The following is a 24,982-nucleotide window of genomic DNA, read 5'->3' on the forward strand; positions in this document are numbered from 1 at the left end:
AGGTATTTTAAACAGAAGGGAATTTAGTGCAAGGGATTGTGTGCTTCCAACAGGGTCAAAAGGAGGAGGAGTCTGTACACCCACTGGGCTCGGGGAATAATTCCGGAAGTCCTTTCTGGCTGTACTTCCTCTATAAAGAGGAAGGTGGAGAATCATGGTGGAACCGGTGGCTTCAGGAACACACAGCCTTCGCTGTGTTCCAGGTACCAGAAAACTGTCCCTGGAGGTGCAGGAAGTGAGGACCTAGACAGTGGACCAGGCTACAGGAGCCCGACATCTCTGTTCTACGAATCAGCTGAAATGGCCGAGGTGGCAGCAAGGTAAGCACGGCTGCCCTTCTGTCTGGCAACTGTCCTGGGAGGGTATCTGCTTCTCAGAAGTTAATTCCCATCCAGACTGAAACTGGAAAGGAATAAGAGAAACACCGTCTCAACCTTGGCCCTCTGGGAAGACACATCAGGAGTTTGGAATGGACATTGAGAGCTGCCACTCCAAATGTGCCACAGGATCAACCCACACTGAATCTTCCAAACCACTAGAAGGGCAACAAAGCTCCTGCCCAACATAATAGGTTTATTCTTCATACAAATAAAAAGTAACTCCACCTTCTCCGCAAAAGGGGAGAGATCCCAAGTCTCGTCCATCAGCGTGTCCATCATCGGACCATTTCCTCTGAAGCCACAATATCACCTTCTGCAACCTAAAGACTAAATTAAGAAGCTAACCATGGCCAACACACCATGTGTAAAATAAAAAGAGAAAAGTAAAGAATGGAAAAAGGAACTTGGCTAAGCTATCTTTACAGAATAGGAAAGAAACTTCTGTAGTTACTGTGGTCCTCACTCCCACAAGGACCACAAAGCCATAGATATTATTTTTTTTTTTTTATTTTTTTATTTTTTTAAAGGATTTTCTTATTTATTTATTTATTTATTTATTTATTTTTGGCTGTGTTGGGTCTTCGGTTTGTGCGAGGGCTTTCTCCAGTTGCGGCAAGCGGGGGCCACTCTTCATCGCGGTGCGCGGGCCTTTCTCTATCGCGGCCCCTCCCGTCGCGGGGCACAGGCTCCAGACGCGCAGGCTCAGCAATTGTGGCTCACGGGCCCAGCTGCTCCGCGGCACGTGGGATCTTCCCAGACCAGGGCTCGAACCCGTGTCCCCTGCATTAGCAGGCAGACCCCCAACCACTGCGCCACCAGGGAAGCCCCCAAGATATTATTTATATTTATGTGATTACTTACAAATTACTTCCTTTTCTCCACTCAGAAAATAATTCCGCTATTTACCTGGTAAATTGAACCTTTATTCTTAGCAGACTTGAGCCCTTTAGGGTCCTGTCTCTGTTGGATGATTGAATCTTCCATTAGCCTTTGCCCCTGGTTGGGAAGTTCTAAGAGCTGTCCCTGAGGATAACCTGGGTTTCAGCATCTCTTACCTGGGAACTAAAGCCTTTAGACAAGTAAACCTCAAAGTTGAGGACATGGAAGCAAATTTTGTGTGCTGGTCACTAGGGGTGATAACAAAAGGAGCCAACCCTACTTCCAAGGGTCTGGGGTCCATGTATTTCAGCCACTGGGGAAATAGCACCAAATATTGGTCACCATTTCAAAGCATATACTGCATTCTATAGGACATCACCCACCCTCATGTGATGTCTCCTGATGGATGTCTTGTCTGGGTACCCAATAGATCATTCCAATATTTTGAACCTCCAGCTGCCTCTGGATGTTGGGGAAAAAAGAAAGACTGCAGAATCCAGAGGCATATGTCTTCGCCACACTACTCTTTCCATAAAATGTGTACTTTGGTCAGAAGCAAGGGTAGATATGCCACCATGATAATGAATAGCACTCCTTCAATGGTAGTGTAGGCAGAAGCTTTTCATACCCAAAGTGTCTATTCCAGAGAGGACAAATCACGGTCCCTGTCAAAATGGAAGGGTCCGATGTAATTACCTTCCTCTGGGTGTTCGTCTGACCCCTGTCGACTGTAAAAAGAAATGAACCACCTAAAAGTTGAGAGTGTTATGTTTTATTCGGCGGACATTCATAGGACTTCAAGCCTGGGAGACAGAATCTCAACTCTGAGAGACTGCTCCAAGGAGGTGAGAGGGGAGCTAGGATCTACAGAAGTTTTGCAACAAAGGGCAGGTAGTTGGAACATCAAAAGATTATTGTTAATTAAAGAAAACCAGATATCTCAAGTTAAGGAATTTAGCGCTTTTCTATGTATGAGAAGATGCAAGAGTTTGGGCTCACTGAAATCATTCCTTTGCTATGCACCTCAGCTATCTGGGGCCAGTATCCTGTGCTTTCTCATCCTGAGTTTCCTCAAGCTGCACCGCTGGGGTGGCTGCAGTCTGACGATGGCTAGATGGCCGGCCGGCATTCCTTGTGTCCATCCTGAGTTCCCTCAGCCGTATGGGGTGGCTGCAATCTCTGATGGCTGTTACATCCTCTGTTCACTGCTATGGCAGACAATATTTTATTTCTCACTCCCCATGGAATGACACCATATCTGACACTTGGTACTGTTAGCTCTTGGCAGGCTGAGCCCATGGCAAGCTGACAGATCAGCTTTGTGAGGGAAAGCCCAGGCAGTTGTCCCACCTTCATCTTCACCATGGCCATCTTGCTTGTCGAAAGCCAAGGTGATGTGGGGAAAGGCTGACTGACTGTCACAGGTAGACCATCTGGTCCACCTAGTTGCTGCAAATGTCTCTGAGACTGGTGCCCTTCGGAGAGCACCTGTAGGAAATAGATTCCCTTATACTCTGCGTCTGTGCCTCTGCTCCAGACCCCTTGCCACCAACCCTCCAACCTTATTCCTTCCAAGTCCCTAAGCAACCAAACTCCATCAACTTCCCATGGATCAGTTAAGGTCTGCACCTCCGGCCATAGCTCCTTCCAATAAAAATGAGACATTACATGGACTGCTCGATTTCTGCCCTAGGGAGAAACTTCTTTCACTACTCAGCTACGGGGACAAACCCGAGAAGAGCTGTAATTCTGCAGAAATCTATCCTGGCCTGTTACCAGCATACTACGCAGGACCCTCTGTGAGCTAGACTTAATGTTTCCCTCCTTTGACAGCTGGGCATAGGACCTTTCCATGAAGCCCGTCAGGAAAGGAGCGGTGAAGCGTTAGTGGGGACGCCAAGAGGGGGAGCCTCTTGTTCAAGCGATTTTAATTGACCTTCAAGACCTGCTGATGCTCGGGCTCACCGATGTCACTTCCCTTTGACCAGGTGCTATTATGGAAGCCACACTTCATGACCCAGTCAGTTAGCTCATAAGGACACACAATGTCCCTTGGTTAGGCAATCTCTTCCAGGGCTCAGTAGAGGAGAGCCATTTTAGCAAAAAAAAAAAAAAAAAAAAGTTATACTTATTTCCATAAAAGGCATTACTTTTTGTGCCTAAAGTGTAAGAGCTTCACCAGTTCCCCTAAGAGGGCCTGCAATAGGTTCCATGACACATCTGGTCTGTCCCTCTGCATCTGCTGGGAAGCCAGGTGTCAGAGCGCCTTGCCTTCTCTTGCTTCAACTTCCTCTAAAGTTGGTTGTCTTCCAGGTTACTCAGTAAATGGGTCAGGGCTGCACATCCAAATGTGGTGCATTCTGCCTCAAAAAAAAAAAAAAAAAAAAAAAAAAGTCTGGTGTCTGACGAAGCCTTGAGCTTCTTTCTCAGTGGTAAGGTCTCAAAGACCAATAAACTGTCCTCTCCCATGTCGGGATATATCTGGACCTGCAAAAAATTCACTGGTTGTGGTGGCCTATGAAACTTTTCATAGTTTTATCTTGCCTGCTCTTACACGTGATAGGATATTTCTGGCTCACGAAGCTCAATAAGCACGATGCCATCAATAAATTCAACCAATATGGTGCCCTGTAGAGTGGTAAGATAATCAAATTCCCTATGAGTCAATTGTTATAGAGAATGAAAATACCGAGGCAGATCAAAGGTTAAGAGTCTAGAATATCTGATACAGTTTGCCCAAACTAAAGTTATATTCCTTTTACTCTAGTTTATTTAGTGTGTTTCTAATCCATTCCAAAACGTATTACCCAGGCTTCTTCTCATGTAATTAAATACAGTCCTTCCTAGGTATCCAAGGGGGATTGGTTCCAGGACCCCTCTAAGGACACCAAAATCTGTGGATGCTCAAGTTTCTTATGTAAAATGGTGTAGTATTTGCCATATAACCTACAGACATCTTCCAGCATACTTTAAGTCATCTCTAGATTAATACCTAATACGATGCAAATACTATGTAAATGGTTGTAAATACAATGTGAATTCTACGTAAATACTTGTAAATACAATGTAAATGCTATGTACGTAGCTGCCAGTGAGTGGCAAATTCAAGTTTCGCTTTGTGGAACTTTCTGGGATTTTGTTTTTTTCAAATATTTTTGATTCACAGTTGGTTGAATCTGTGCATGTGAAACCCATGGATACAGAGGGCTGACTGTATAAACAAATTATAATTATTTTGATGAGTATGCCTTCTCTTCCTGAGTCAGATTCTATACTTTGCTTCTAAGGCATGTGGGGATCTGATTCTAATTACAGGTCTAGGGGCGATGGGGGAGGTAGGAACGGGCTAGGAGAGAACTAGCATTCCTTTCAAGGAAACTCTGTCAGATGCAGATAAGACTGACCTCATCAGACAAAGAAGGAGGAAGTTCCGTTAGCAAGGGAATCTCCCCGCTACAATTCTCTGGTTCCAGCTCAACCAAACAGTCCCCTGTATTTCAAAGGAGACCTGGCCAGGCTTTGAATTCAGCTGACATTGCAACTCAGCAATGTGCGCGATTGGGTCCTATGATAATTTTGGCCACGTCGGCAGCTACTAGAGAAGGAGCAACACACGTCAGACTTAGGAGCTCCTTGTGCGACTGTGCCTTAAGCAGAGTGTAAACCCTTGGGCTTGACCCTTTCTTCGAAATCTTCAGCTTAGCGACAAGCAGCCAGCCCACCCACCCTCCTTATGTTCCTCATTCTCGCCATGAGGTTGTAGCAGCCACTCGCCCACCAGTGTCTTGCTTTAACAGGCTCTTTATTCCTGCAAACTTCAGGTGACGATTTAGGCAGCTTTGTTAACACGAGTTCGTGCGCCCGCCGCACAGTGAGGCCAAACAAACTGAAACGTTGGAGTTTGGAGCAGAGAAAGGTTTATTGCAAGGCTTTGCAAGGAGATGAGGTGGCTTATGCCCTAAAAAGCCTCGAGCTCTCCGAAGGGTTTCGGCAAAGTCTTTTTAAAAGCCAGGTGAGGGGGAGGGGGTCTCAGGGTAGGTGATCCGATCGTGCACAGTTCTCTGATGGGCTGATGGTGAGGGAAGAGGGTGGTGTCACAGGGGTTCACATGACCCGTCCTTAGGCTCCAGGAGGCCTGGGGCTATGTGCTCATGGTCATCAAGTCGTTAACATCTTCCATTTGGTGGGCGTTTTTCACATCTGCAAAACAACTCAGGAAATCTGCATCAAATACTATTATCTGGGTACTTCAGAGAGGAGCTAAAGCAGAGGATTGGGGGAAGGCCCCTTAGGGTCCTGCTCGGTTACAGCTTTTCCTATTCTGTGCCATAAATGCCCAGTTTCTAATTTTCTCATGGTGATTGAATCCTTACTGCCCTCGAATTCCATCGAGACAGACAGATCATCTCACAGTCTCAGTCTCTGAGGGTCTGTTGCCTACAACTGCTTTTGTTGCCAAATTCCATAGGAGTTAAGAATTAAATTGCAAGAAATAAAAAACACTCCAACCACTTTAAGTATAAAGGGATTTAAAACAAAGTATCCACGGAATCATTGGACACTGAGTTGGAAAAGTGGTCCCAGGCTGTACCTGCAGGAATGGCCCAGTGCTCTGCAGGAATGGCCCAGTGCTCTGCAGGCCAGAATTGACCAGGAGTGTCTACCTGGGCCAAGTGGGGAAGGCCCATGGTCAGGGAGTCAGTGTCAACCTGGTGTCTCCAGGGACCTCTTTTCCTAGCTGTGCAAAGCAGTTCCAGCCATCACTGCCGCAAAGGGCTCTCAACACCTAAGAAACTAGTGTCGGCATCCTGGAATACTGCTGGAAAAAAAAATCAAAAACAAACCTTACACAGTCACAGCAGCAGAAACATGACCTCCCCCTTGCTTATTTCTTCCGAAATACTTGTGAGTGCATCTAATTGGCAGAAGCTAGTTCACATCCATCAGTCTAACTGCAAAGACATATGAGCACAGTCATGTTTGCTTTCTAGACCTTAAATCTGAAAAAGACACGCCAGAGAGACGGTAAAGGGATGTGATTGCCAATCACCTCTCTCTACCACATGAAGTCATGTTTAAACAACAGCATAGTGTCTACGTTAATTTTACGCAATCCATTGCCTTGCTTTGAATTTACTTACCGTATGTATCGTTTTTCTTTCAAAGATAAAGATCTGCAAATTCAGTACCACTGGAGAAGTTTGTTGTTTTCTTTTCTACTATCTCTACTTTGTCTACAATTTGATGTAATTGCCATGATTTAAGTTTTGGTGTCCTGGTTTATAGCTACTTAATCTCAACAACTAATCATTGTTAAGCAGTTAACTAAAGAAGTGCTGAGCAAGCATTTTTGCTCATCCTTTTAAAATAATTGTTTGTATAGGGCCAAGCCCTTGATTTTTATATGATATTGATATAAAGCTCTTTATTTATTTATTTTTTGGGGGTTTTTTTTGGTTGTTGTTGTTGTTTTGGTTTGGGTTTTTTTTTTTTTTTTTTGCTACGCGGCTTGTAGGATCTAAGTTTCCAAACCAGGGATTAAACCTGGGCCACGGCAGTGAAAGCCTGGGACGCTAACCATTAGGCCATCAGGGAACTCCCACAAAGCTCTTTAAATAAATATCCAGGTGTAACTCAATTTCCCAATGTTATCTGACCATTAGGCTTTTGCAAGGCTTCCTTCTTCTTCTTGCATGGTTTCAATGACAGGAACTCTTACCTCCTAAGTCTCGGTTACTTGATCCAGAAGTGAGCTCCTGGGGGTGAGGTATGATGAGCTTGCATCTCCTCATCCCAGCACAGTGCACAGGGCCTGCCATGGAGGAGGGTGGTGGCCCATAAAATACGTCCAGTGAATGAACAAATGAAAAAACTCTGCCGTCATCATCACCCTCCCACGTCTGGTTTCCTCCTCCTGAAGTCGTTGCTACTATTGGTCACCTTAGGAATAAAGGGAACCACTGGAAACCACAGTGGACAGTGCAGTCACAGAGTCCCCTGGAAACGCCACTTGTGCTGGAGGGACGCCCAGCATCCAGTCTTCTATCTTGAGTGGAAGAAGCGCCTGCCTCCGTTTTGGTATCCGGCCCCGCCCGTATGCCACGGGGTGGGAGGCGGCCTGTGCTCCTGGCTGTCCAGCAGGACACGTGATCCAGACCTCAGCTTCTCCCAGCCCAGAGGCTGGTTTGGGTATGAGCAACTGATGTAAGTTAGCCAGGATTTTGCTTGTAGGAGCAGGTACTTCTCTCCTAGTGGATGGGAACCCAGAGGACCCATCCTACCATGTGGCTGGGCAGGGAGGGCCTGTCTGATCCCTGAAACAGAGTTAAAAGGTCAGATTTGCTGACCCCTGGATGAGACTAGTTAACATGAGTCAACACATTCTTTTAAAAGTCAAATGAGGTTAAATTTCCTGTTTCTTACAACTGAATCATTTCTAAGTGATATGGCTACCCAGCTTTAGCAGAGCGTTGAATCACTTTGTCTACTTGAAATTCCCATGATTGTTTATACTTTTGCAAAGAAAAAGGAAGCATCATTACCCTTTCCCCTTTCCTCTTTCCTTCCACATAAACTGGATGTCCTAGTTCTCGAAAACCAAGATGGACTTGACAGCCTGCAACTCCTACTTCCAGAGTTAAAAGATGGGATGTGATCTGTCTTCACAACAGCACTTCTCAGATCTTACTTCTGAATTTTCAAGGAAATTTCAACCTATGCTTAAGCAGATATTTAATTTATTTTCCTCAGAAGCTGTAAGGTTCCTTACTGGATAGAAAAGGTACTTTTTTTTAAATAGGAATTCAAAATATAACAGCGAATTCAATAGGATATATTCAAGAGGCATTTGGGGTTCATACTTTCCTATTTTTTTAATGAAGAACATTAAGCTAAGATATATATTTTTCACTTTAGAATATGTTGAATGATTGTCTCCACACCACATATCTGGAATGTATTGTTAAATTTTAGCACCATTTTTCTATATGTCAGGGCTGGAGAATGAGGCCAAAAGAAAATTTATGGCCAAAGATGTTTGGTATCATTTTATCTAAAATTCAAACAATCGCTAGACATTTATTCTAAATGAAAGCCATTTTGTTTTTTCCTCCTTGGCAATCCTTTCCTGCCAGGATAATTTACAGAATGTGCTATATTCTCATGATCTTAGAATAAAACCATCCCAACTCGCAGTCTGGACCTCCAATTTCAGAAACAAAGAAGTTTTGAGAATCATGGCTTCTTAAGGCCAGTAAGAAACTCAAAACATTACTTTTCAAAACCTTTTTGTCATTCGGGGGCCCAGATAATTCTATCATGTGATCTTTCCTTGTGAAATCCATAAACAACTCTTCTTAAGTTACGCACATCTTTGGAGAAACACATCCTTGATTTCCTGCCCGAAGCTGATGCTTTTACCCAACTCAGGTAAGACACCCGGTCTCCTAGTCTATTTCCGTATGACAGCCAGAATGAGAAGTTTTTAATGCAAATCAGATCAGGCCATTCCATTTCTTAAAACCTTTAATGACTGCCCATTGCACTTAAAATCGAAAGCATTTCTAGCCTGGCTTACAGGACCCTGTAGGATCTGGTCCGTGTCCCCCTCCTCACCTCAGTTAATTAACACCGCTGGCCCCTTGCTCACTACACTCCCGAGTCCCTGAGCTGATTTATGATGCTTTAACATGCCAAATTTCCTCCTGACTTGGAGACTTTCTATTGTTATTCCCACTGCCTACAACTTTGTGTTCTTTTTTTAAATTAGAATTTAATTTTTAGAACAGTTTTAGGTTCTCAGCAAAACCATAGAGTGGTAAGCACATATATAGTCCCTGTCCCCCCCCCCCACAGCCTCTCCCCGTTATCAATAGCCCCTTCCACGTGGTACATTTGTTATAACTGATGAAGCCACACTGACACATCATAATCACCCAAAGTCCATAGTTTACAGTAGTGGTCACTCTTGGTGTTGAACATTCTATGGGTTTGGACAAACGTAAGACATGTATCCATCATTAGCATATCACACAGAGTAACATTTTCTTTTTTTAAAAAATAATTAATTAAGTAATTAATTAATTTGGCTGTTTCAGGTCTTAGTTGCTGCAGGCGGGCTCCTTAGTTGTGGCATGTGAACTCTTAGTTGCGGCATGCATGTGGGATCTAGTTCCCCGACCAGGGATGGCACTCAGGCTCCCTGCATTGGGAGCGCGGAGTCTTAACCACTGTGCCATCAGGGAAGTCCCCAGAGTAGTGTTTTCACTGCTCTAAAAATCCTCTGTGCTTCACCTACTCACCTCTCCCTCCCCCCAATCCCTGGCAGCCACAATCTTTTTACTGTCATCAGTTTTGCCTTTTCCAGAAAGTCATAGAGTTGGAATCATACAGGATGTAGCTTTTTACATTGGCTTCTTCCACTTAGTGATGTGCAATTAAGGTTCCTCCATGTCTTTCATGGCTTGAGAGCACATTTCTTTTTAGTGCTGAATAGTGTTCCATTGACTGGATGTACCAGTTTTTTTATCCATTCACCTACTGAAGATCATCTGAATTGCTTTCAGGTTTTGGCAATTATGAAGAAAGCTGTTATAAACATCTGTGTGCAGGTTTTTGTGGAGATGTATGTTTTCAGCTCATTTGGGTGAGTATCAAGGTGCACGACTGTGGAGCTCTTAGTTGCTATCCTCACTAAACTATATTTTTTATCCAGATATTCATTAATTACTCATTGATTCTTTCCACAATGAGATCTGTTGAATAACTGCCACGTGTGAGGTGTGCTCTAGGTACTGGGGACACAGAATGATAAAAAGTGCTTCTCCTCCATGAAGCGCCCATTCTTGCGGAGGGAAGCCGTCAGCAAACAGACAGATGATGCTGGATGGTGACGAGAGCTCAGTGAAGAGGAAGGAGGATGGACAACACGGCTGCTCTGGACAGGCGTGTCAGGCAGGCCCTGTGGTCAGGTGGCCCTGGAGCAGAGACGTGACTGAGGCGGGGGAGGGAGGCCAACAGATGTTGGGGGAAGGAAGAGCCTTGTGAAGACCCTGGGGTCAGAGGTGTCTGCCGCCACGATGCAGCCTGAAGGCCAGGAGCCAGGTCAGGGTGAGTAGGGGAGAGAGAGAGGGCGTGAGAACACAGAGGCAGCAGAGCTTCCAAGGACAGCTGTGACTTCGCTCTTTCCTGGTCCAAAGAAGAATCTGATACGACTTCTGTGCGAAAGCATCATTAGGATGAGTGTTATGGGGACAGACGTGGGGGAGGGTGGTAGGTGTCATGGGAGCCTGGGAGCTTCACGTGCTTTGACTGCAGGCTGCCCAGCTGCCCGCGAGCTGGACATGGGCTGATGGAGGAGAGGAGAGAAGGGTCCTCCTCGGCTTTGGGACTGCAAGCGGGAGAACCCGTGGCAGTTAACCAGGTGGAGACAGTCAGGAGGCGGTGAGAGAGCACACAGGCGGGTGACGTGCTCTTCTAGAGCTCAGGCCAGAGGCCCAGGCTGGACGGAGTCAGACGGTACTTAAAGCCGGGTGGCTGAAGGCCGCTGTACAGGTAGTGAACCTGGAGGGAGGAGGGGAGGAGGGCAGCAGCGGGGCCACCTGCACTGACACCCTTCGAGGTGAGCCAGTGGGCCCAGTAAGAGAGACTTAGCAGGAGCACCCTCAGAGAGAGGGTGCCGGGACCCCAGTGAAGACCCAGATGAAGGAGGAGAGGGTGACGGACAGCTGCGACAAATGATGCTGAAAGTTGTGCAAGATGAGGACTCCATGCTGAGATGTGGGTCCCCCATCTTCAAAAAATCTCTCCCTCGCCTCCCTGTTTTCCCTTCCAGCCACCAAGAAAATTAAAGACGCAACTACCATGATGTAGAGCAGTGGCTCTCAAACACCGTCCCCCCAACCCCGAGGACACTGAGCAAGGTCAGAAGAGCGTTTTGACTGTCACACTGGGGCTGGGGGGGTGAGGGGCTACTGGCATCCGGTGTGCAGCCTGGAGGGGTGCTGTTTAATGCCCTAATATGCGCAGGAAGGCTCCACAGTTATCCGAAATTATCCGGTCCCGGAGAGCAGCAGCATGAGGATGCGAAACACTGACGAGGAGGGAGAATCCGCAGTGCGGATGCTGATGGCCGGCACCGCTCACAGACCCGCCTGCTGCACAGCCACTGCCTTCAAGTCCTTCTCGCAGATTCCAGATGGGACCCTCGCCTACAGCCAAGCTCACGGGTGCATGAAAACACTTCCTGGGAGGCGGCTGAGGACATCAACGGGCAGTTTTGTGTCAAACCTCGAATGGGGTTCACCAGACCTCATATTTAATAACCATGGAAAGATGATGGCGAAGTGCCGTTCAACACAAATGTCAGTTTAGAGGACTTCCCTGGTGGCGCAGTGGTTAAGAATCTGCCTCCCAATGCAAGGGGCACGGGTTCAAGCCCTGGTCCGGGAAGATCCCACACGCCGCGGGGCAACTAAGCCCGTGCGTCACAACTACTGAGCCTGCACTCTAGAGCCCACAAGCCACAACTACTGAGCCCACGTGCCACAACTACTGAAGCCCGCGCGCCTAGAGCCCGTGCTCCACAACAAGAGAAGCCACCGCAATGAGAAGCCCGCACACCGCAACGAAGAGTAGCCCCCGCTCGCTGCAGCTAGAGAAAGCCCGCGCGCAGCAACGAAGACCCAACACAGGCAAAAAAAAAAAAAAAAAAGTCAGTTTAGGAGATGTTCTGCTTAAATTAGCAAAGATGGTTCCCTTTAAATGATGACAAGAAGGGATGCTAAGAGCATGGGAATTACGGGTATCAGAGGCATCATAGAAACAGATCATTTCCAGAGTTGGTCTTCCAAGAGCTCAAGGATACAGGACAAGCCAGCAGAGGCTGCGGGAACCAAACCTCAGCTCAGGGCACAGACTCTGAAGGGGGTGGGTGGGACGGGAGGGAAGGCAATGCCCAAGGGAAGGGACTAAAAGGAAGTGGAAGAGTCACTGTCTCCAAAAAATAGTAGAACAAAGAATGACTTGCAGCCCAGAGAATATCATGGCTAGAGGTGGGCAGAGGGTTTTAAGTACCTGCTGGACCTACCGAGGTGGCGGCAGGACTCCCCAGGTGAGGACTGAGCCGGCAGCGCAGGTGCGCAGGGCCTGGCGAGGGGTTTGGGCGGGAGGACCCAGGCAGGATGTCCAACAGGCAGGACAGCTTCCCCCGGCCCTCGTGAAGCTCCGTCTCCCCAGCAGCTTTGATTCCCATGAAGTGGAAAAAGAAAGCCTGTCTCAAAAGGAGCACCGCCATCCTCGGACAACGCCTGTTAGAGACCCTTCCTTCCGATCTGCCTGAAAGGATCCGGGATCAGAAGGCGTCCACGGGTGGCCTCTGGTGGCCTCTCCACCCCCTCTCACCTGCAGAATCCAGCCTTGCTGTCACCCTGGGCTGGGACCCACTCTCGGCCTTGAGGTGGCAGCAGCGAAGGTTATTCTGATAAATGCCCTGGTGGGTTTTCTAAGAGCACAGCGCCCTCGGCAGGCCTTCACCCAGACTCCGGCTGAGCCGTGGCTCTGAGAATGGAAGAGGTCCCCAAGCCTCCTCTGGGAGAGAAGGCTTCACTTTATGTGACAAGTGGAGGAGGCCCAGCGGGGCTGGGGGAGCAGAGCCGCGGGCCAGCAGCTGCGCCTGAGCTGTCAGTCCCTCGACAGGACTCCTCGGAACTGTCTTCTCAATGTGGGCCTGACTTCCGGGCTTCTGAGTTCATCTATGCTTTGTGTGATGTTAGCAAGGGTCTTGCTAAGTCACTTGAACCAGAATCTTCCACTCTGGATACCGGATCTCCCCAGATTTCTAACCCTCTTCCTTATCCTCCACCGACCCCAAAGGAGGCCTGATCACCCGGCCTGCCCTCAGCGAGAATCCTGTTAGCATGGTGTAGCCAGAACTCCTGCCCTCCACCCTCTCATGCCTGATGTTTCCTTTTAGAAATGCTCCTTCCACTGCCCCCCACCCTGCTCCACGGCTATAAATTCCCACTCTTCCTGGTGGTATTTGGAGTTGAGCCCAAACCCCTACCTCAAAACCCCATCGCAGTGGTCCCTACAGCTATCATGATGGTGCTCTGTAAGGCTTCCTTACTGTTCTTTGTCAAGTGCTGTGAATAATTTTTTTTATTCAACAGTTAGGAAATATTTTGTCTTTAGGAGTCCCTCAGAATTTTCCTGGGGTCACGCTGCAGTTATCCTAGGGCTCCCTGGAGTCTTATGACCACAGCCATCGGAGAGAGGAGTGCTGTACAACAGCGGTCCCCAACCTTTTTGGCACCAGGAACCGGTTTTGTGGAAGAGAGTTTTTCCACGGATGGGGGTGGGGTGGGGGGGCGGGGGACGGTTCAGGCGGTGATGCGAGCGAGGGGGAGCGACGGGGAGCCATGGGGAGCCATGGGGAGCGACGGGGAGCGACGGGAAGCGACGGGGAGCCATGGGGAGCGATGGGGAGCGAGGGGGAGCGACGGGGAGCGACGGGAAGCGACGGGGAGCCATGGGGAGCGATGGGGAGCGAGGGGGAGCGGCAGACGAAGCTCCGCTCGCTCGCCCGCTGCTCGCCTCCTGCTGTGCGGCCCAGCTCTTAACGGGACCAGTAGCGGTCCGCAGCCCGGGTGTTGGGGACCCCTGATATACAGCACGGGAGGGTGAGGTTATGTGTAACCAGAATCATCAAGGGCCTAGACAGACAGAAAGGAGAGATGGGAGACCCAGGATAAGAGAGTTTGGTGAAGTGAGAAGTCAACCAGTGGTACCTTTGGATTGGCCAGATGCTGGTGTTTCTGAGGACAGGGAGGGGGGCGTTAGATGTGACCATTTGGCAGGCTGAGTCTGAAAGTAGTGATGACACAGCCCTGTACCTCTGGTTTGGGAGGGGGTGGGACCACCCAGGGTGAGCAGGGCTGGGAGCAAGTCTGGTTAGAAAGAGGGTGGCTGGCGGGGCCACTTCCTCAGTGTGCTACTTGTTTTGTCAAAGAGTGAGCCACACTCACAAGGGCTCTGTGCTTGTTTGGTGCTTTGCTGTTGCATCTTAAGATTCTTCAGAAGTTTTGAACAAGGGGTCTGGCAATTTCGTCTTACACTTGGCCTCACAAACTGTATAGATGATCGTGGGGCCGGAAGGCGCCAGAAGTTACTGGGACTGTAGTGTAGGAACTTTTAGGAAGCAAATCCCTGAGACCGCAGGAACTGTCTCACGTGACAAGGAGCTACAGCTGCCAGATGTTCACAAAATACCCCACACTCCCCCGGAGAGGGCTTTAGCAACCATGAAAGTCCTTTAAAATTGTGCTTCAGCTTTAACAATCGTATCAGTTTTGCATTCTATTCCAAATTATGCTTGTTTTAAAACAAAAATGGGTTCTTCTGGTTTCTGAGTGAACTCGATCTTCCAGGAAGAAGTAACATGCTTACCCCCCGAACTTAAGAGCTGGGCTGTAAGCAAAGTCACAGGGCCTGCCGCCGATCCCTGGGGGATGATCAAAACCCCACCATCGCCTAGGGTAGTAAGAAACACCGAGGCAAAGTCACGCTAGAACCAAACACGGTGGACTCGACTGGGCAGACGGCAAGGTGGCTCCTACAAAATACCTCCACACAGGATGCCCCAGAAGACGGCATTTCTACTCCCGTAAGAAAGGGCTATATCATAAATAAATATGGCTGGAAATTCCATTTGGGCCTAAACCACAGACAGGGAAAGACAGACATCTTGTGGGCTTATGTTAGCATTACATCACAGATGTGGAAACTAATACAACTCCATCAGATAATATCACTGAGCTGTAGACAGCTAGAGTTGCAGCTACTCCATAAGACATCTCTCAGGGTTTTAAAAGAAAGACGAAACATAGTTTATTTTTCTTTTGGGTAAATGCAACAGATGAAAGAATAGCTCTTCATAAAACAAAATACAAGAACATTCGAACAACAAACAACTTTCCATTTTGAGTTCCTGTGATAAAAGCCTTGACTTCTAGACAAAATCTATTAGCCATTTCAGTGGAATCATATGTTAATAAATTAAATCATCAATTTAATTAACTTTTTAATTATGTTATACTCTAAAGCTTTAATTGTGAGAAGTTACCAAGTATCTGGGAGATGATGTTGAGGGTGTAGGGCAAGAACTCAGACTTTTATAGTTATTTCTCCTCTAAGTAACTAACTGGACTCTACAGGCAAGGGGTCCACCAAATCAGAGTCAGAATCTAGACATCCCTCCAGGTCTTAGGACAGTCTGACAGAAAAACACAGCTTTCCTTGGAATTTTGACCAAAAAAAAAAGCTAAAACACCAAACAAAACCAAACTTTTTTTTTTTTAATGAGTAGGGTGGGGATATTATTTCTCTATTTTCCAAAGTGCATAACACCATCAATGAATTGCTAATACCTACCCTCTGTATAGAAGATCCTATGGACTTGGCCCTGTCCTTGTCATTTTACACTTAAATTATAGCTAGTCCTCTGTAAGGAAATACCAGCTCAAATAGGTCACTTGCTAGAGACTTTAAGGGTAGGCGTTTGGTTCCAAAGCCATTGCTCACCACTTTCTGCAGTGTAGACGTTTGCTTGCTTGTTTCCATCACAATGACAAAAGAGGTGTGGCCCTTCATGTGGGAAAGAGGAAAAATGTTATTTTCAGCATTCCTTAACTAGTGGCCAACATCAATTGCCATCATGAACTATAATGACACTTGTTTTTGTACAGCCTGCCAGGTAAGAATGATTTTTACATCTTTAGAAGGTTTTTCAAAAACAAAAGATGACACAGATGTGCAGTAGAGACCTGCATATTTATGGCCCCAAAAGCCTAAAATATTTTACTATGGGGCCCTTTATGGAAAGTTTGCCCACCCTACATTACACAAACCAGACTTTTTTTTTTTTTTTTTAAGGGAAAGGTTTAAGCATTTACCCTGTCTTTTTTTTTTTAAATTAATTAATTAATTAATTATTTTATTTATGGCTGTGTTGGGTCTTCGTTTCTGTGCAAGGGCTTCCTCTAGTTGCGGCAAGTGGGGGCCACTCTTCATCGCGGTGCGCGGGCCTCTCACTGTCGCGGCCTCTCTTGTTGCGGAGCACAGGCTCCAGACGCGCAGGCTCAGCAGTTGTGGCTCACGGGCCTAGTTGCTCCGCGGCATGTGGGATCTTCCCAGACCAGGGCTCGAACCCGTGTCCCCTGCATTGGCAGGCAGATTCTCAACCACTGCGCCACCAGGGAAGCCCCAGACTTTTTTTTTTCTTTAAATATCTTATGAGAAAGGCAGAAGTTGAAACAAATGCACTTCCACTTTCGAATGGAAGTGCTTATTCTCTTTCACCTTCAATTAGCTGCAGCAAATTTGACTCACTCTGACATCCATGGAGCACCTACAGTGTACAGCGCTTTGCAGCGTTTAAAAGGAAGAACCTCTAAGACATCAAAATCACCACCGTACAAGTCAAAATGTGGTGTTATTAAAAAAAAAAAAATTGCTCAGTGCTAAGGGACAAAAAGGGACGTAGGTGTTACCTGCAGTCGTGGAGGTAAAACGTGGGGCCTGGAACAGGAGGACGACAGCCTGTCGAGCTGGGGGAAGACAAGGGCAGGGGCCCAAAGGCAGGAAGGCAGTAGTGAGGGTTCCCAGTTCCAGCAAGGGGAGGTGCGCTGTGTGCCTGGGTGCAGCGCAGAGGGAGATAACGCTGGAGGGTAAGCTGGTGCCTCCTCCACGAAGGGGACTCTGGAAAAAACACTCATTTGGGAAACCTTAAATGAAAAGGAAGTTACTCTTAAGACCAGTTGTCTGGGATCGGAAACCAGAAATGGAAAGTCACCAGGACCGCAAGGGCCTCCTTTCCCCTTTCTCTTCCAAGGTACACCTGCTTCCCCGCTGTCCATCTGCTTACTTCTCCTTTCACTTTTAACCCTACTCTTGCTTTCTTCGCATCCCACAGCACCTCTTCAGACAAGTACAGGTGTGTCTTAAGTGCCCACTACAGGTAATCTAGGGATCTGCTGGATGGATACCTTGTCCCTCCACTTCACAGCAATCGTCAGCCACAGAGCGTGTAAGCAAGGGCAGGGGTGCGTTATTTGGAGAGGAACCCAGAATGCTTTCTTGGAAGGGGTGTTTTCAGTTGCAATTTCCATCCTGAAGATTTAGGAAGGAGCGGGTAAGGTCTGGACGTCTCCTTAACACATACAAAGCTTGTACTGAATGTTAAGAATTTGGACTTTCTAACCAGACGTCGGGAAGCCACGGGAGGCTTCCGAGCAAGGTACCGATGGCAGCAAGCTGTGATTATCAAAAAGAGATTCTGGTGGCAGTGGGTATTGGAATGCAGATGGTAAAAACTTCGGTTCAAACAAGAAGATCGGGACCTGAATGTATCCAGGAACTGCGGTCAGGTGAGGATTTCTTTTCTTTTTTCCCTTTCCAAGAGATTTTAAAAATAAGACTTGGTAGTAGCTACCAATTAGTGGCAGGGTCGCCGAGGATTCGGCCAGGCGCTGTGCTTGGCACCTAGTGGGTGGCGGCGCCCACAGCCGAGGCTTCAGGGACGCGGCGGGGATGGGTCTGGAATGAGGCCGAGGACGGCAAGTGGACACAGCAGGCGGGGGGAGCTGCGGGGAAGAAAGACGCTCCCGGAGGAAGGACTGGTCAGCGGCGACGACAAACAAGGCAAGGCGCCAAAGCGCACCGGGCGCGGCCGGAGGAACCACTCGGCGTCCGACCGCCGCGCGGGGCGTTGGGAGCTGTAGTCCTGCCGTCTCCTCCTGGACCCGGCCGGACTCGGACAGCGCCCGTCCCTCCAGTTAAGAATCGCGCACTGGCCCGTCCGGGTGCGGGGTCCTTCAGGACCATGAGGCGCCTGGAGTGACGTCATGCTCAGGTCACCTCCCCCTCGTTGAAGGTTTTAGGTGTCTATGTGAAGTGTGCCACACAGCAAGCCGGCAATGAACGAGTAAACCCTACACCGTGGAAGAAGTGCCCCTGCGATGTCTCTTCTCTCCTCGACGTTTCCTTCGCGCCCGTCTTCCCCACCGTATCGGCGCGGCTCCCCTCCCTATTTTGCTCAGGCAGCGCTTCAGGCAGCCCCGCGCCGCGGCGAGGGGAGGAGCGAGCCAGGGCGGGGCGGGGTCCTGGCCGGACTGCGTCGCGCTCGGGGGCCGCGCCGGGTAGCGTTTCTTTCTAGTGCCCGAGGCAGCTCTGGCTGGGAGAGTGGTTCGTCAGCTCCACGGGGACCTCTGTGCACGGATGGACCCGCCCGGACCCGGCGGGAAGCGGCCTGGCAGGCGGCGGCCCCGGCGGCGTCAGCAGAGGCAGGACAGGGCCGAGGTCGCGGGTCCCTGAGGCGCGCGGGCTCACCGGGCCCGGCGGCGGCACCATGATGCCGGGCGAGACCCACTCGGCGGCGCCCGGGACGGCGGCGGACCTCTCGCGCTGTCAGGGCTGCGCTTCCCTGCAGCAGGTACGGCGTGTCCCCCGGGCCGAGGGTGCGGAGGGGCTGGGCCGGCCGTCCAGGCCTCCGTCTGCGGGTCGGGCCGCGCGCGTGAAGTCTCCGCGCGCTGCTCCCACTCCCGGGCGGAAGCCTCCCTCCCCGCTGCCCTTCTCCTGCAGTTGTTTTGGGAACGGCTTCCTTTGCGTTATTTAGGTTTAGGATCCAGTATTCATTTACTGGGATGCAGTGGGTGGAGAGCGAGTTCTGGAGGGCCCCCTGCTGCCATTATGCAGTCACAGGGTTCCCCAGGGCTGACTTGTAGGTAGATGAGGGTTGGTCAAAATGACAAGGGAAGCTACCTTTCCCAGGATAAGGTTTTTTTTATTGTGTTGGTCCGTCCTCAAAATGTTTCTTGCCTGGGGGCAGGTTCTTATGCGGCCTGCGGATTGGCCGAGAGGGTCGTTCATCGATTAAAGGCACGCAGATCCTGGAGGTTCCTAACTGTAGCGCGGTCTGTGCGCTACCGTGACAGAAGAGATGCTAGTGTCTGGCCCCAGGTCTCACGGAGTCGTGGAAATAGTCCCAAGTAGTCGTTTCCAGTAGACTCTCCCAGCTATCTGATATCAGGAGTCTCTCTTCTGGCTATCAGTGTCTTCAGTGGTAAAGCGGAATTGTCTACTACGGTATTGACATGTAACTAAATTATCACCTATTTTACTTAGTGTTTTAGGCACCACGGACATAGTGGTGAACAAAGTAGGTGAGATCTGCCGTCATAAATAAGATACATGTATGCAAGTAAGACTTTAGAAGGTTTTAAGTGTTAGGAAAATAAAGGAGGAGTTGGAGTGGAGGTTTGGCCTCTTGGCTGGGGTGGCAGCAGGCAGGGTGTTTTTGAGGTGGTGGCGTTCGGACATCTGAATGATGAGAAGACGCAGACTGGCAGAGGTGTGAGAGGAGCTTTCTAGGTAGAGGGCTTAACGGGCGAGCGGTGATTGATGTGAAAAGGACCAAGGTGTCTTTGAGGAGCAGAACGAAGTCTGGGTGGTGTGAGTGTAGCGCAGAGCGGAGAGCACTGATGAAACCAGAAAGGAATGTAGGCTAGATAAGCTTAGGGTTTTGTTTTGTTTTTATTTTAAACTGCATCATCTATGAACTGATCCCAAACATTTAAGGGCTGAGAGTAGGGGAGGGAGAAAAGAAAGTCATGTGCTGGCACTCTGAAATAGAGGGAGAGCTACTAGTAAAATCATTGCCTGAGCTGAGCTGCCTCACGTAGGCACTTAGAACGTGCTTTCGTTTTTTTCCCTCAAAACCCAGGAATGTGAGTGAAGTTCTCTTGACTCTTTCGCGAGTTATATTTATTCTTTGGGCCGGTTTAGTTACTCAACAAATATTTATTGATCACCTGTTGTGTTTTAGGCAGTGCAGTTACACAGTGGGGGGAAAAAGCAAATATTCTCCATCTCTTGGAGCTTCCATTCTAGGAGGTGGGGGGAGGAGATAGATTAAACAAGTTATGTGAGAAGGTAATAAATGTGCTGGAGATAAAGTGAGCAGAGAAGGGAGGGGAACAAAAGGGTGAGGAAGGGGCCAGGGGCTAGTGGAATTTAAATAGGGCGTCCTCACAGAGGTTGTATTTGAGCAGAGGTGGTGAGAATAAACTCTGTTGATGTCTTTGAAGAAAAGCATCCCAGACAATAGAAATGTCAGACACCTGACGCAGGAGCTTGACTGGTGTGCTCAGGGAGAGCAGGGAGGTGCTGTGGGCAGGGTGGAGTGCACGTTGGTGTCTTCGTCTGCTTGGGGCTGCTCTAATGAAGTCCCATAACGTGCGTGGCTCGTCAGCGACGGGAATTTATTTCTCATAGTTATGGTGGCTGGGAAGTCCAAGATCAAGGGACTGGCAGATTTGGTATCTGGTGAGAGCACGATGCCTGCTTCATGCGTTCTTGCTGTGTCCTCACATGGCAGAAGCGGGGAGAGAGCTCAGAGCTCTCTGGGGTCTCATTTATAAGTACACTAATTCCGTCCATGGAGGCTCTGCCCTTACGACCTATTCACCTAGCAAAGGACCAGTCTCCAAATGGCTATCATATTGGGGATTATATTTCAACATATGAATTTTGTGGGGGACACAAACAGCCTGTAGCAATCAGGGAGTTTGATGAAGTCAGAGAGAAGAGAGCCTGACTGTGGGAGCCCTTAGAGACCATTGTAAGGATTTGGGTTCTTACTCTGAAAGGGTAGTGAGTCCTGGGAGGCTTTTGTGCAGGAGAACGACTGGTGTAAATTATGTTGTCCAGTTGTGGATCTGATTTTCCTTCAAAAACCTGGTCTACCCGTAGTAGTCCCCATCTTGGTCCAAGTAGCAACTGTATCCTTCTGGTAGCTTAGGCCAGAAACTAGATGTCATCCGTGGTTCCTCACTTTTCTCTAACAGCCTGCATCCAGTCCATCAGCTGATTCTGTTGGCTGCTTTGTTAGCCACCCATTTCTCACCCTCCCCACTGCTTCCGCCCTTGTGTGAACTGCTGTAATCTCTGGCCCCGGGGGTTTTTGCAGTAGCCTCCTGGCGCCGCCTTCCTCCCTCCCGTGCCACGTTCCTGCTGCTGGCTCTCAAAACAGCAGTAGGAGTTGTCCTGTGAAGTCCCTAAGTCCCGGGGTCTGCAGGCCTTTTCCGTAAGGGGCAGCATCGTAAATATTGAGGTGTTGTGGTCTCGGTCACAGATACTCGGCTCTGCCTGCCTAGTGTAAAGATGGCCACAGATAACACTGCGGGAGTGGGTGTGGTTATGGCCCATGGAACCCTGATTTGCAAGAACAGGCCAAGGGCCTTAGTTTGCAGACCTCTCTCCTAGATTGCAGTACTCCATTGCATTGGGGTTTTCTGTTGCCTGGAATGCTTTTTTAGGGGAAGAGAATGGTTAGTTGTGAGTGGAGTCCGTGGAACAAGTCTTTAATATTGCAAAGTAAGGCTGGAAAAATAGGTTCCTGGCAGATTATGGAGGACTACCTGAATGGTAACCACTTTAAAGTTTTGTGCTTAATTCCGTTCGCATCATGAACAGTGAAGGGTTTTGCATGGTTACTGCACAAGAGCAGTGTTTGTAGTAAAAATAACCGGTGGTGGTGTGCATGCTGGATTGAGGAGGTAAATGATTTCACTGATGCATGCTAGTGGTAATAAAAGGGTGGCTTAATTTAAGGGTCTTGGGACTGGAAATAGAGAAGAAAAAGGTTCTGAGTATGAGAAACTGCAAAGAGTGGACAGATCTCAAGTCAGGAAAGTAGAAGGTCCAGAGATTTAAATCCTGAGTGACTCTGAGAACTATGGTAGAGGTAGGAAAAAGCAGACACCAAGATGGGAGAGACGTTGGAAATGTAGGAGCGAAGCTTTGGAATGACGTCAGCATAGGGGGTTTTCAGCTGTTTTCACATTTGTTTGTAGTGCGAGGTGCCTCCAAGGTGCTGTGATATACTTCCAGGGAAATAGTGAAGCAGCTGGGCCAGATGGGCACTGAGTTCACTGTAACAATTTTATTTGGAGAGGGGTGGGGATAGGAGAATGGAGAAGTGTGTTTGTTCTGTCTCTTAACAGAAACCCAGCGGGCTCATGACTAAGGTGCGCATGGAGTGGTGAAGCAAGGAGAAACAGAGCTACACAGGAAGCCTACAGGAAATCAGGATGAGAAAGATGGAGGGCAGAGAACAGGCGATGGCATTTGCCAGGTAGTAGGTCCATGATCGGTCACCGGTAGAAAAGAAGTTTCTGCAGGGTTACATAGTGTTACAGCAAGTTCTGTATTTCAACTAAAATTGTACCAGGGAGAAACGAAAGAGGCTCTGTACGTAGAGAAGGCATCCTGCTGTATAGCTTTAACACACTGAGACTTCTGGACGTTGCAGAACATACAGGAGCACATTACAAGCGTGTTGCCTGCAGGAGCCCTGGCGTCAGTGCTGTGGCTTCGTTCTGAACCTCCGTGGGAGGCTGGCTGGCCCTGTGCCCAGTGGAGCAGTGCTTGGGTGCGCTGCAAGTCTTCCTTCCTGTCTCACTCCTCCCTGCCCTCTTTCTCTTTTCTTTTTGGCTGTGCCCACAGCTTGCGGGATCTTAGTTCCCTGACCAGGGATTGAACCCGAGCCCTCAGCAGTGACAGTGCAGAGTCTTAACCACCGGACGGCCAGGGAGTTCCCTGCCCTCTTTTTCTTTAGTGGGTGCGGAGATACCCACTAGTCTCTCTTTTTCTGGTCTCTCACATCACCTTATCTGTTTGCTCATCCTTATTGGTTATAATGGTTTATCACTGATCTGTAGCCCAGCGTGAATATGGGTTGCCGAGCTTTGGGAATCCTAAGCCAAGGTGGATCCTTACTCTGGTGATATTGTGTACAATTAAACAAGTCTTGAGTGGTTTTAAGTCAAGCTGGCATAAGTCCCTTTAATTCTGGTGAAGGAGAGGCCCTTTTATTTCACTAGTTTCAGTCATTGCCGAGTGAAACAGTTTAACTCTCTTGGGAATCCAGATGGGAGTTTGAAGCACATAGTTATACTGTTTAGCTCATGTAACTAGGATAGAGTCAGAATAAATGGTGTCTGGTTGTCCTTGGAGCAGGTTTGAGCGAATTATTTATATAAACTTTTGTTGGACTCCCACTGATAATCGCCAGTGGTTGGAACTTCATCGTTTGGAACTTGAAACCTACCTGTCCCTAGACATGCTGATTTGTAAGTGGTTATAAAGAGTGCTCACGAAATTGTAATTCATTCATTCAGTGAACACTTTTCGAGCGTCACCGCGTCTGTGATGCCGTGGCACGTGTTGGAATACAACCATGAACAGAAGAGGCATGGAGCTTGTGTTGTGGTTAAGGTTACGGATGAGTGAAAAAGCAACCACCGTTTAACTGTAGTGTAATAAGTACACGTACTTATTGAAAAATATTTGAGGAAAAGTGGGCCTGCACAGGTCAGCTACATGTAGGTCAGGGGTCACCTGTGCTGTTTGGGGGGGCGTTCAGGGTAGGCACCCTGGGAGCGTCCAGGAGGGACAGCTGAAGGCTGTGTAGCGGAAGGGGGTCTAGGCACCCTGGGAGCGTCCAGGAGGGACAGCTGAAGGCTGTGTAGCGGAAGGGGGTCTAGGCACCCTGGGAGCGTCCAGGAGGGACAGCTGAAGGCTGTGTAGCGGAAGGGGGTCTAGGCCGGAAGGATGACTCCTGACTAAACAAGGGGGAAGAGATGGAGGGAGAGTGTGGACAGAGGGTGCATCCCATGCGAAGACTGGGAGGGGGGGCGGAGTTTGTGATGGAGTAAGCACAAGGCAGAAGGTGAGGCGAGGAAAGCGAGGCCAGCGAGGCCGGAGCCTGCCTTCCCGGGCGCCGGAGCCTCTCAGCTCGTCCTGGTGGGTGCGTGCAGGTGCGGGGGGGTGGGGGGTGGGCTCTTACCACTGTGCCGGAGGGCATCACCCGGGGTCCCGTCTCACCATTCAGAGGCACACTCAGCTCTGACGCAGCTCGACCTAGACTCTCAGTTTTAAGTAAGAGCAGTTAATAAAAAGTTAGCAAACAGGAGGAGGAAATCTGGCTTATCAGAGAGGATTCAGGCTGACCAGTTAGCAGATCACCCACAGCAGAGCAATCAAGGAGATTAGTGTGGTCTTAAAAAAGAATTTGTTTTGAAATAATTGAGGACTCATAGGAAAGTTACCAGAATAGTGCAAAGAGCTCTGGTATTCTCTTCACCCCATTCACAGGTTGTCAAGATGGTTGCAGTCACTCCATCATGGGTGTGCACACACGTACACTTTCCCTCCCCTGCGCTCTCCACGGAGTGTTTCCTCGAGCCCTGAGCACTTGTCAGCAGAATGAGCCACAGCTCTCCAGTCAGGGTGTAAGCCTCGGTGCAGGGTGCAGCACTTCTCTCCAGCCCACAGACCCATCCGATTGTGCTTAGGTTAGGCCCAGGTGTAGCTCTTCCCTTTCTGGTTCAAGGTCCTATAAGGAAGATGTGTTGTATGTCATCGTCACGTCTCTTCAGCCTTTTTCCTTTAGTCTTTCTCTGTCTTTCATGTTCAGGGAAGTTTGAGTACAGCCTTGTATTCTCTGCGGAACATTTGGCCAGGTCTGGAGACATTTTTGGTGGTTACACTGTATTAGTGATCTCAAGACCACACCAGGTTCAGTGATTCCCTAGAGGGACTGCTCCAGGGCGTGGAGTGAAAGGATTGTAGTGAAAGGATACAAAGGAAAGGCGAGTGGGGTGACGTGC

General features: G+C 48.8%; 1 protein-coding gene across 1 annotated transcript in view; it reads left to right on the forward strand.

The window, feature by feature from the left end:
• Positions 1 to 18,227: 18,227 nt before the first annotated feature.
• ICE1 (interactor of little elongation complex ELL subunit 1) overlaps positions 18,228 to 24,982 on the forward strand; it is a 58,952-nt gene continuing 52,197 nt past the window's right edge. The window contains exon 1 of the mRNA XM_057540553.1: positions 18,228 to 18,744. Coding sequence (XP_057396536.1) covers positions 18,661 to 18,744 — 84 coding nt within the window. The 5' untranslated portion in view covers positions 18,228 to 18,660. The remainder of the gene's footprint in view (positions 18,745 to 24,982) is intronic.

This window comes from Balaenoptera acutorostrata, chromosome 2, assembly GCF_949987535.1.
Source record: "Balaenoptera acutorostrata chromosome 2, mBalAcu1.1, whole genome shotgun sequence".
Taxonomy (NCBI): Eukaryota; Metazoa; Chordata; class Mammalia; order Artiodactyla; family Balaenopteridae; genus Balaenoptera; species Balaenoptera acutorostrata.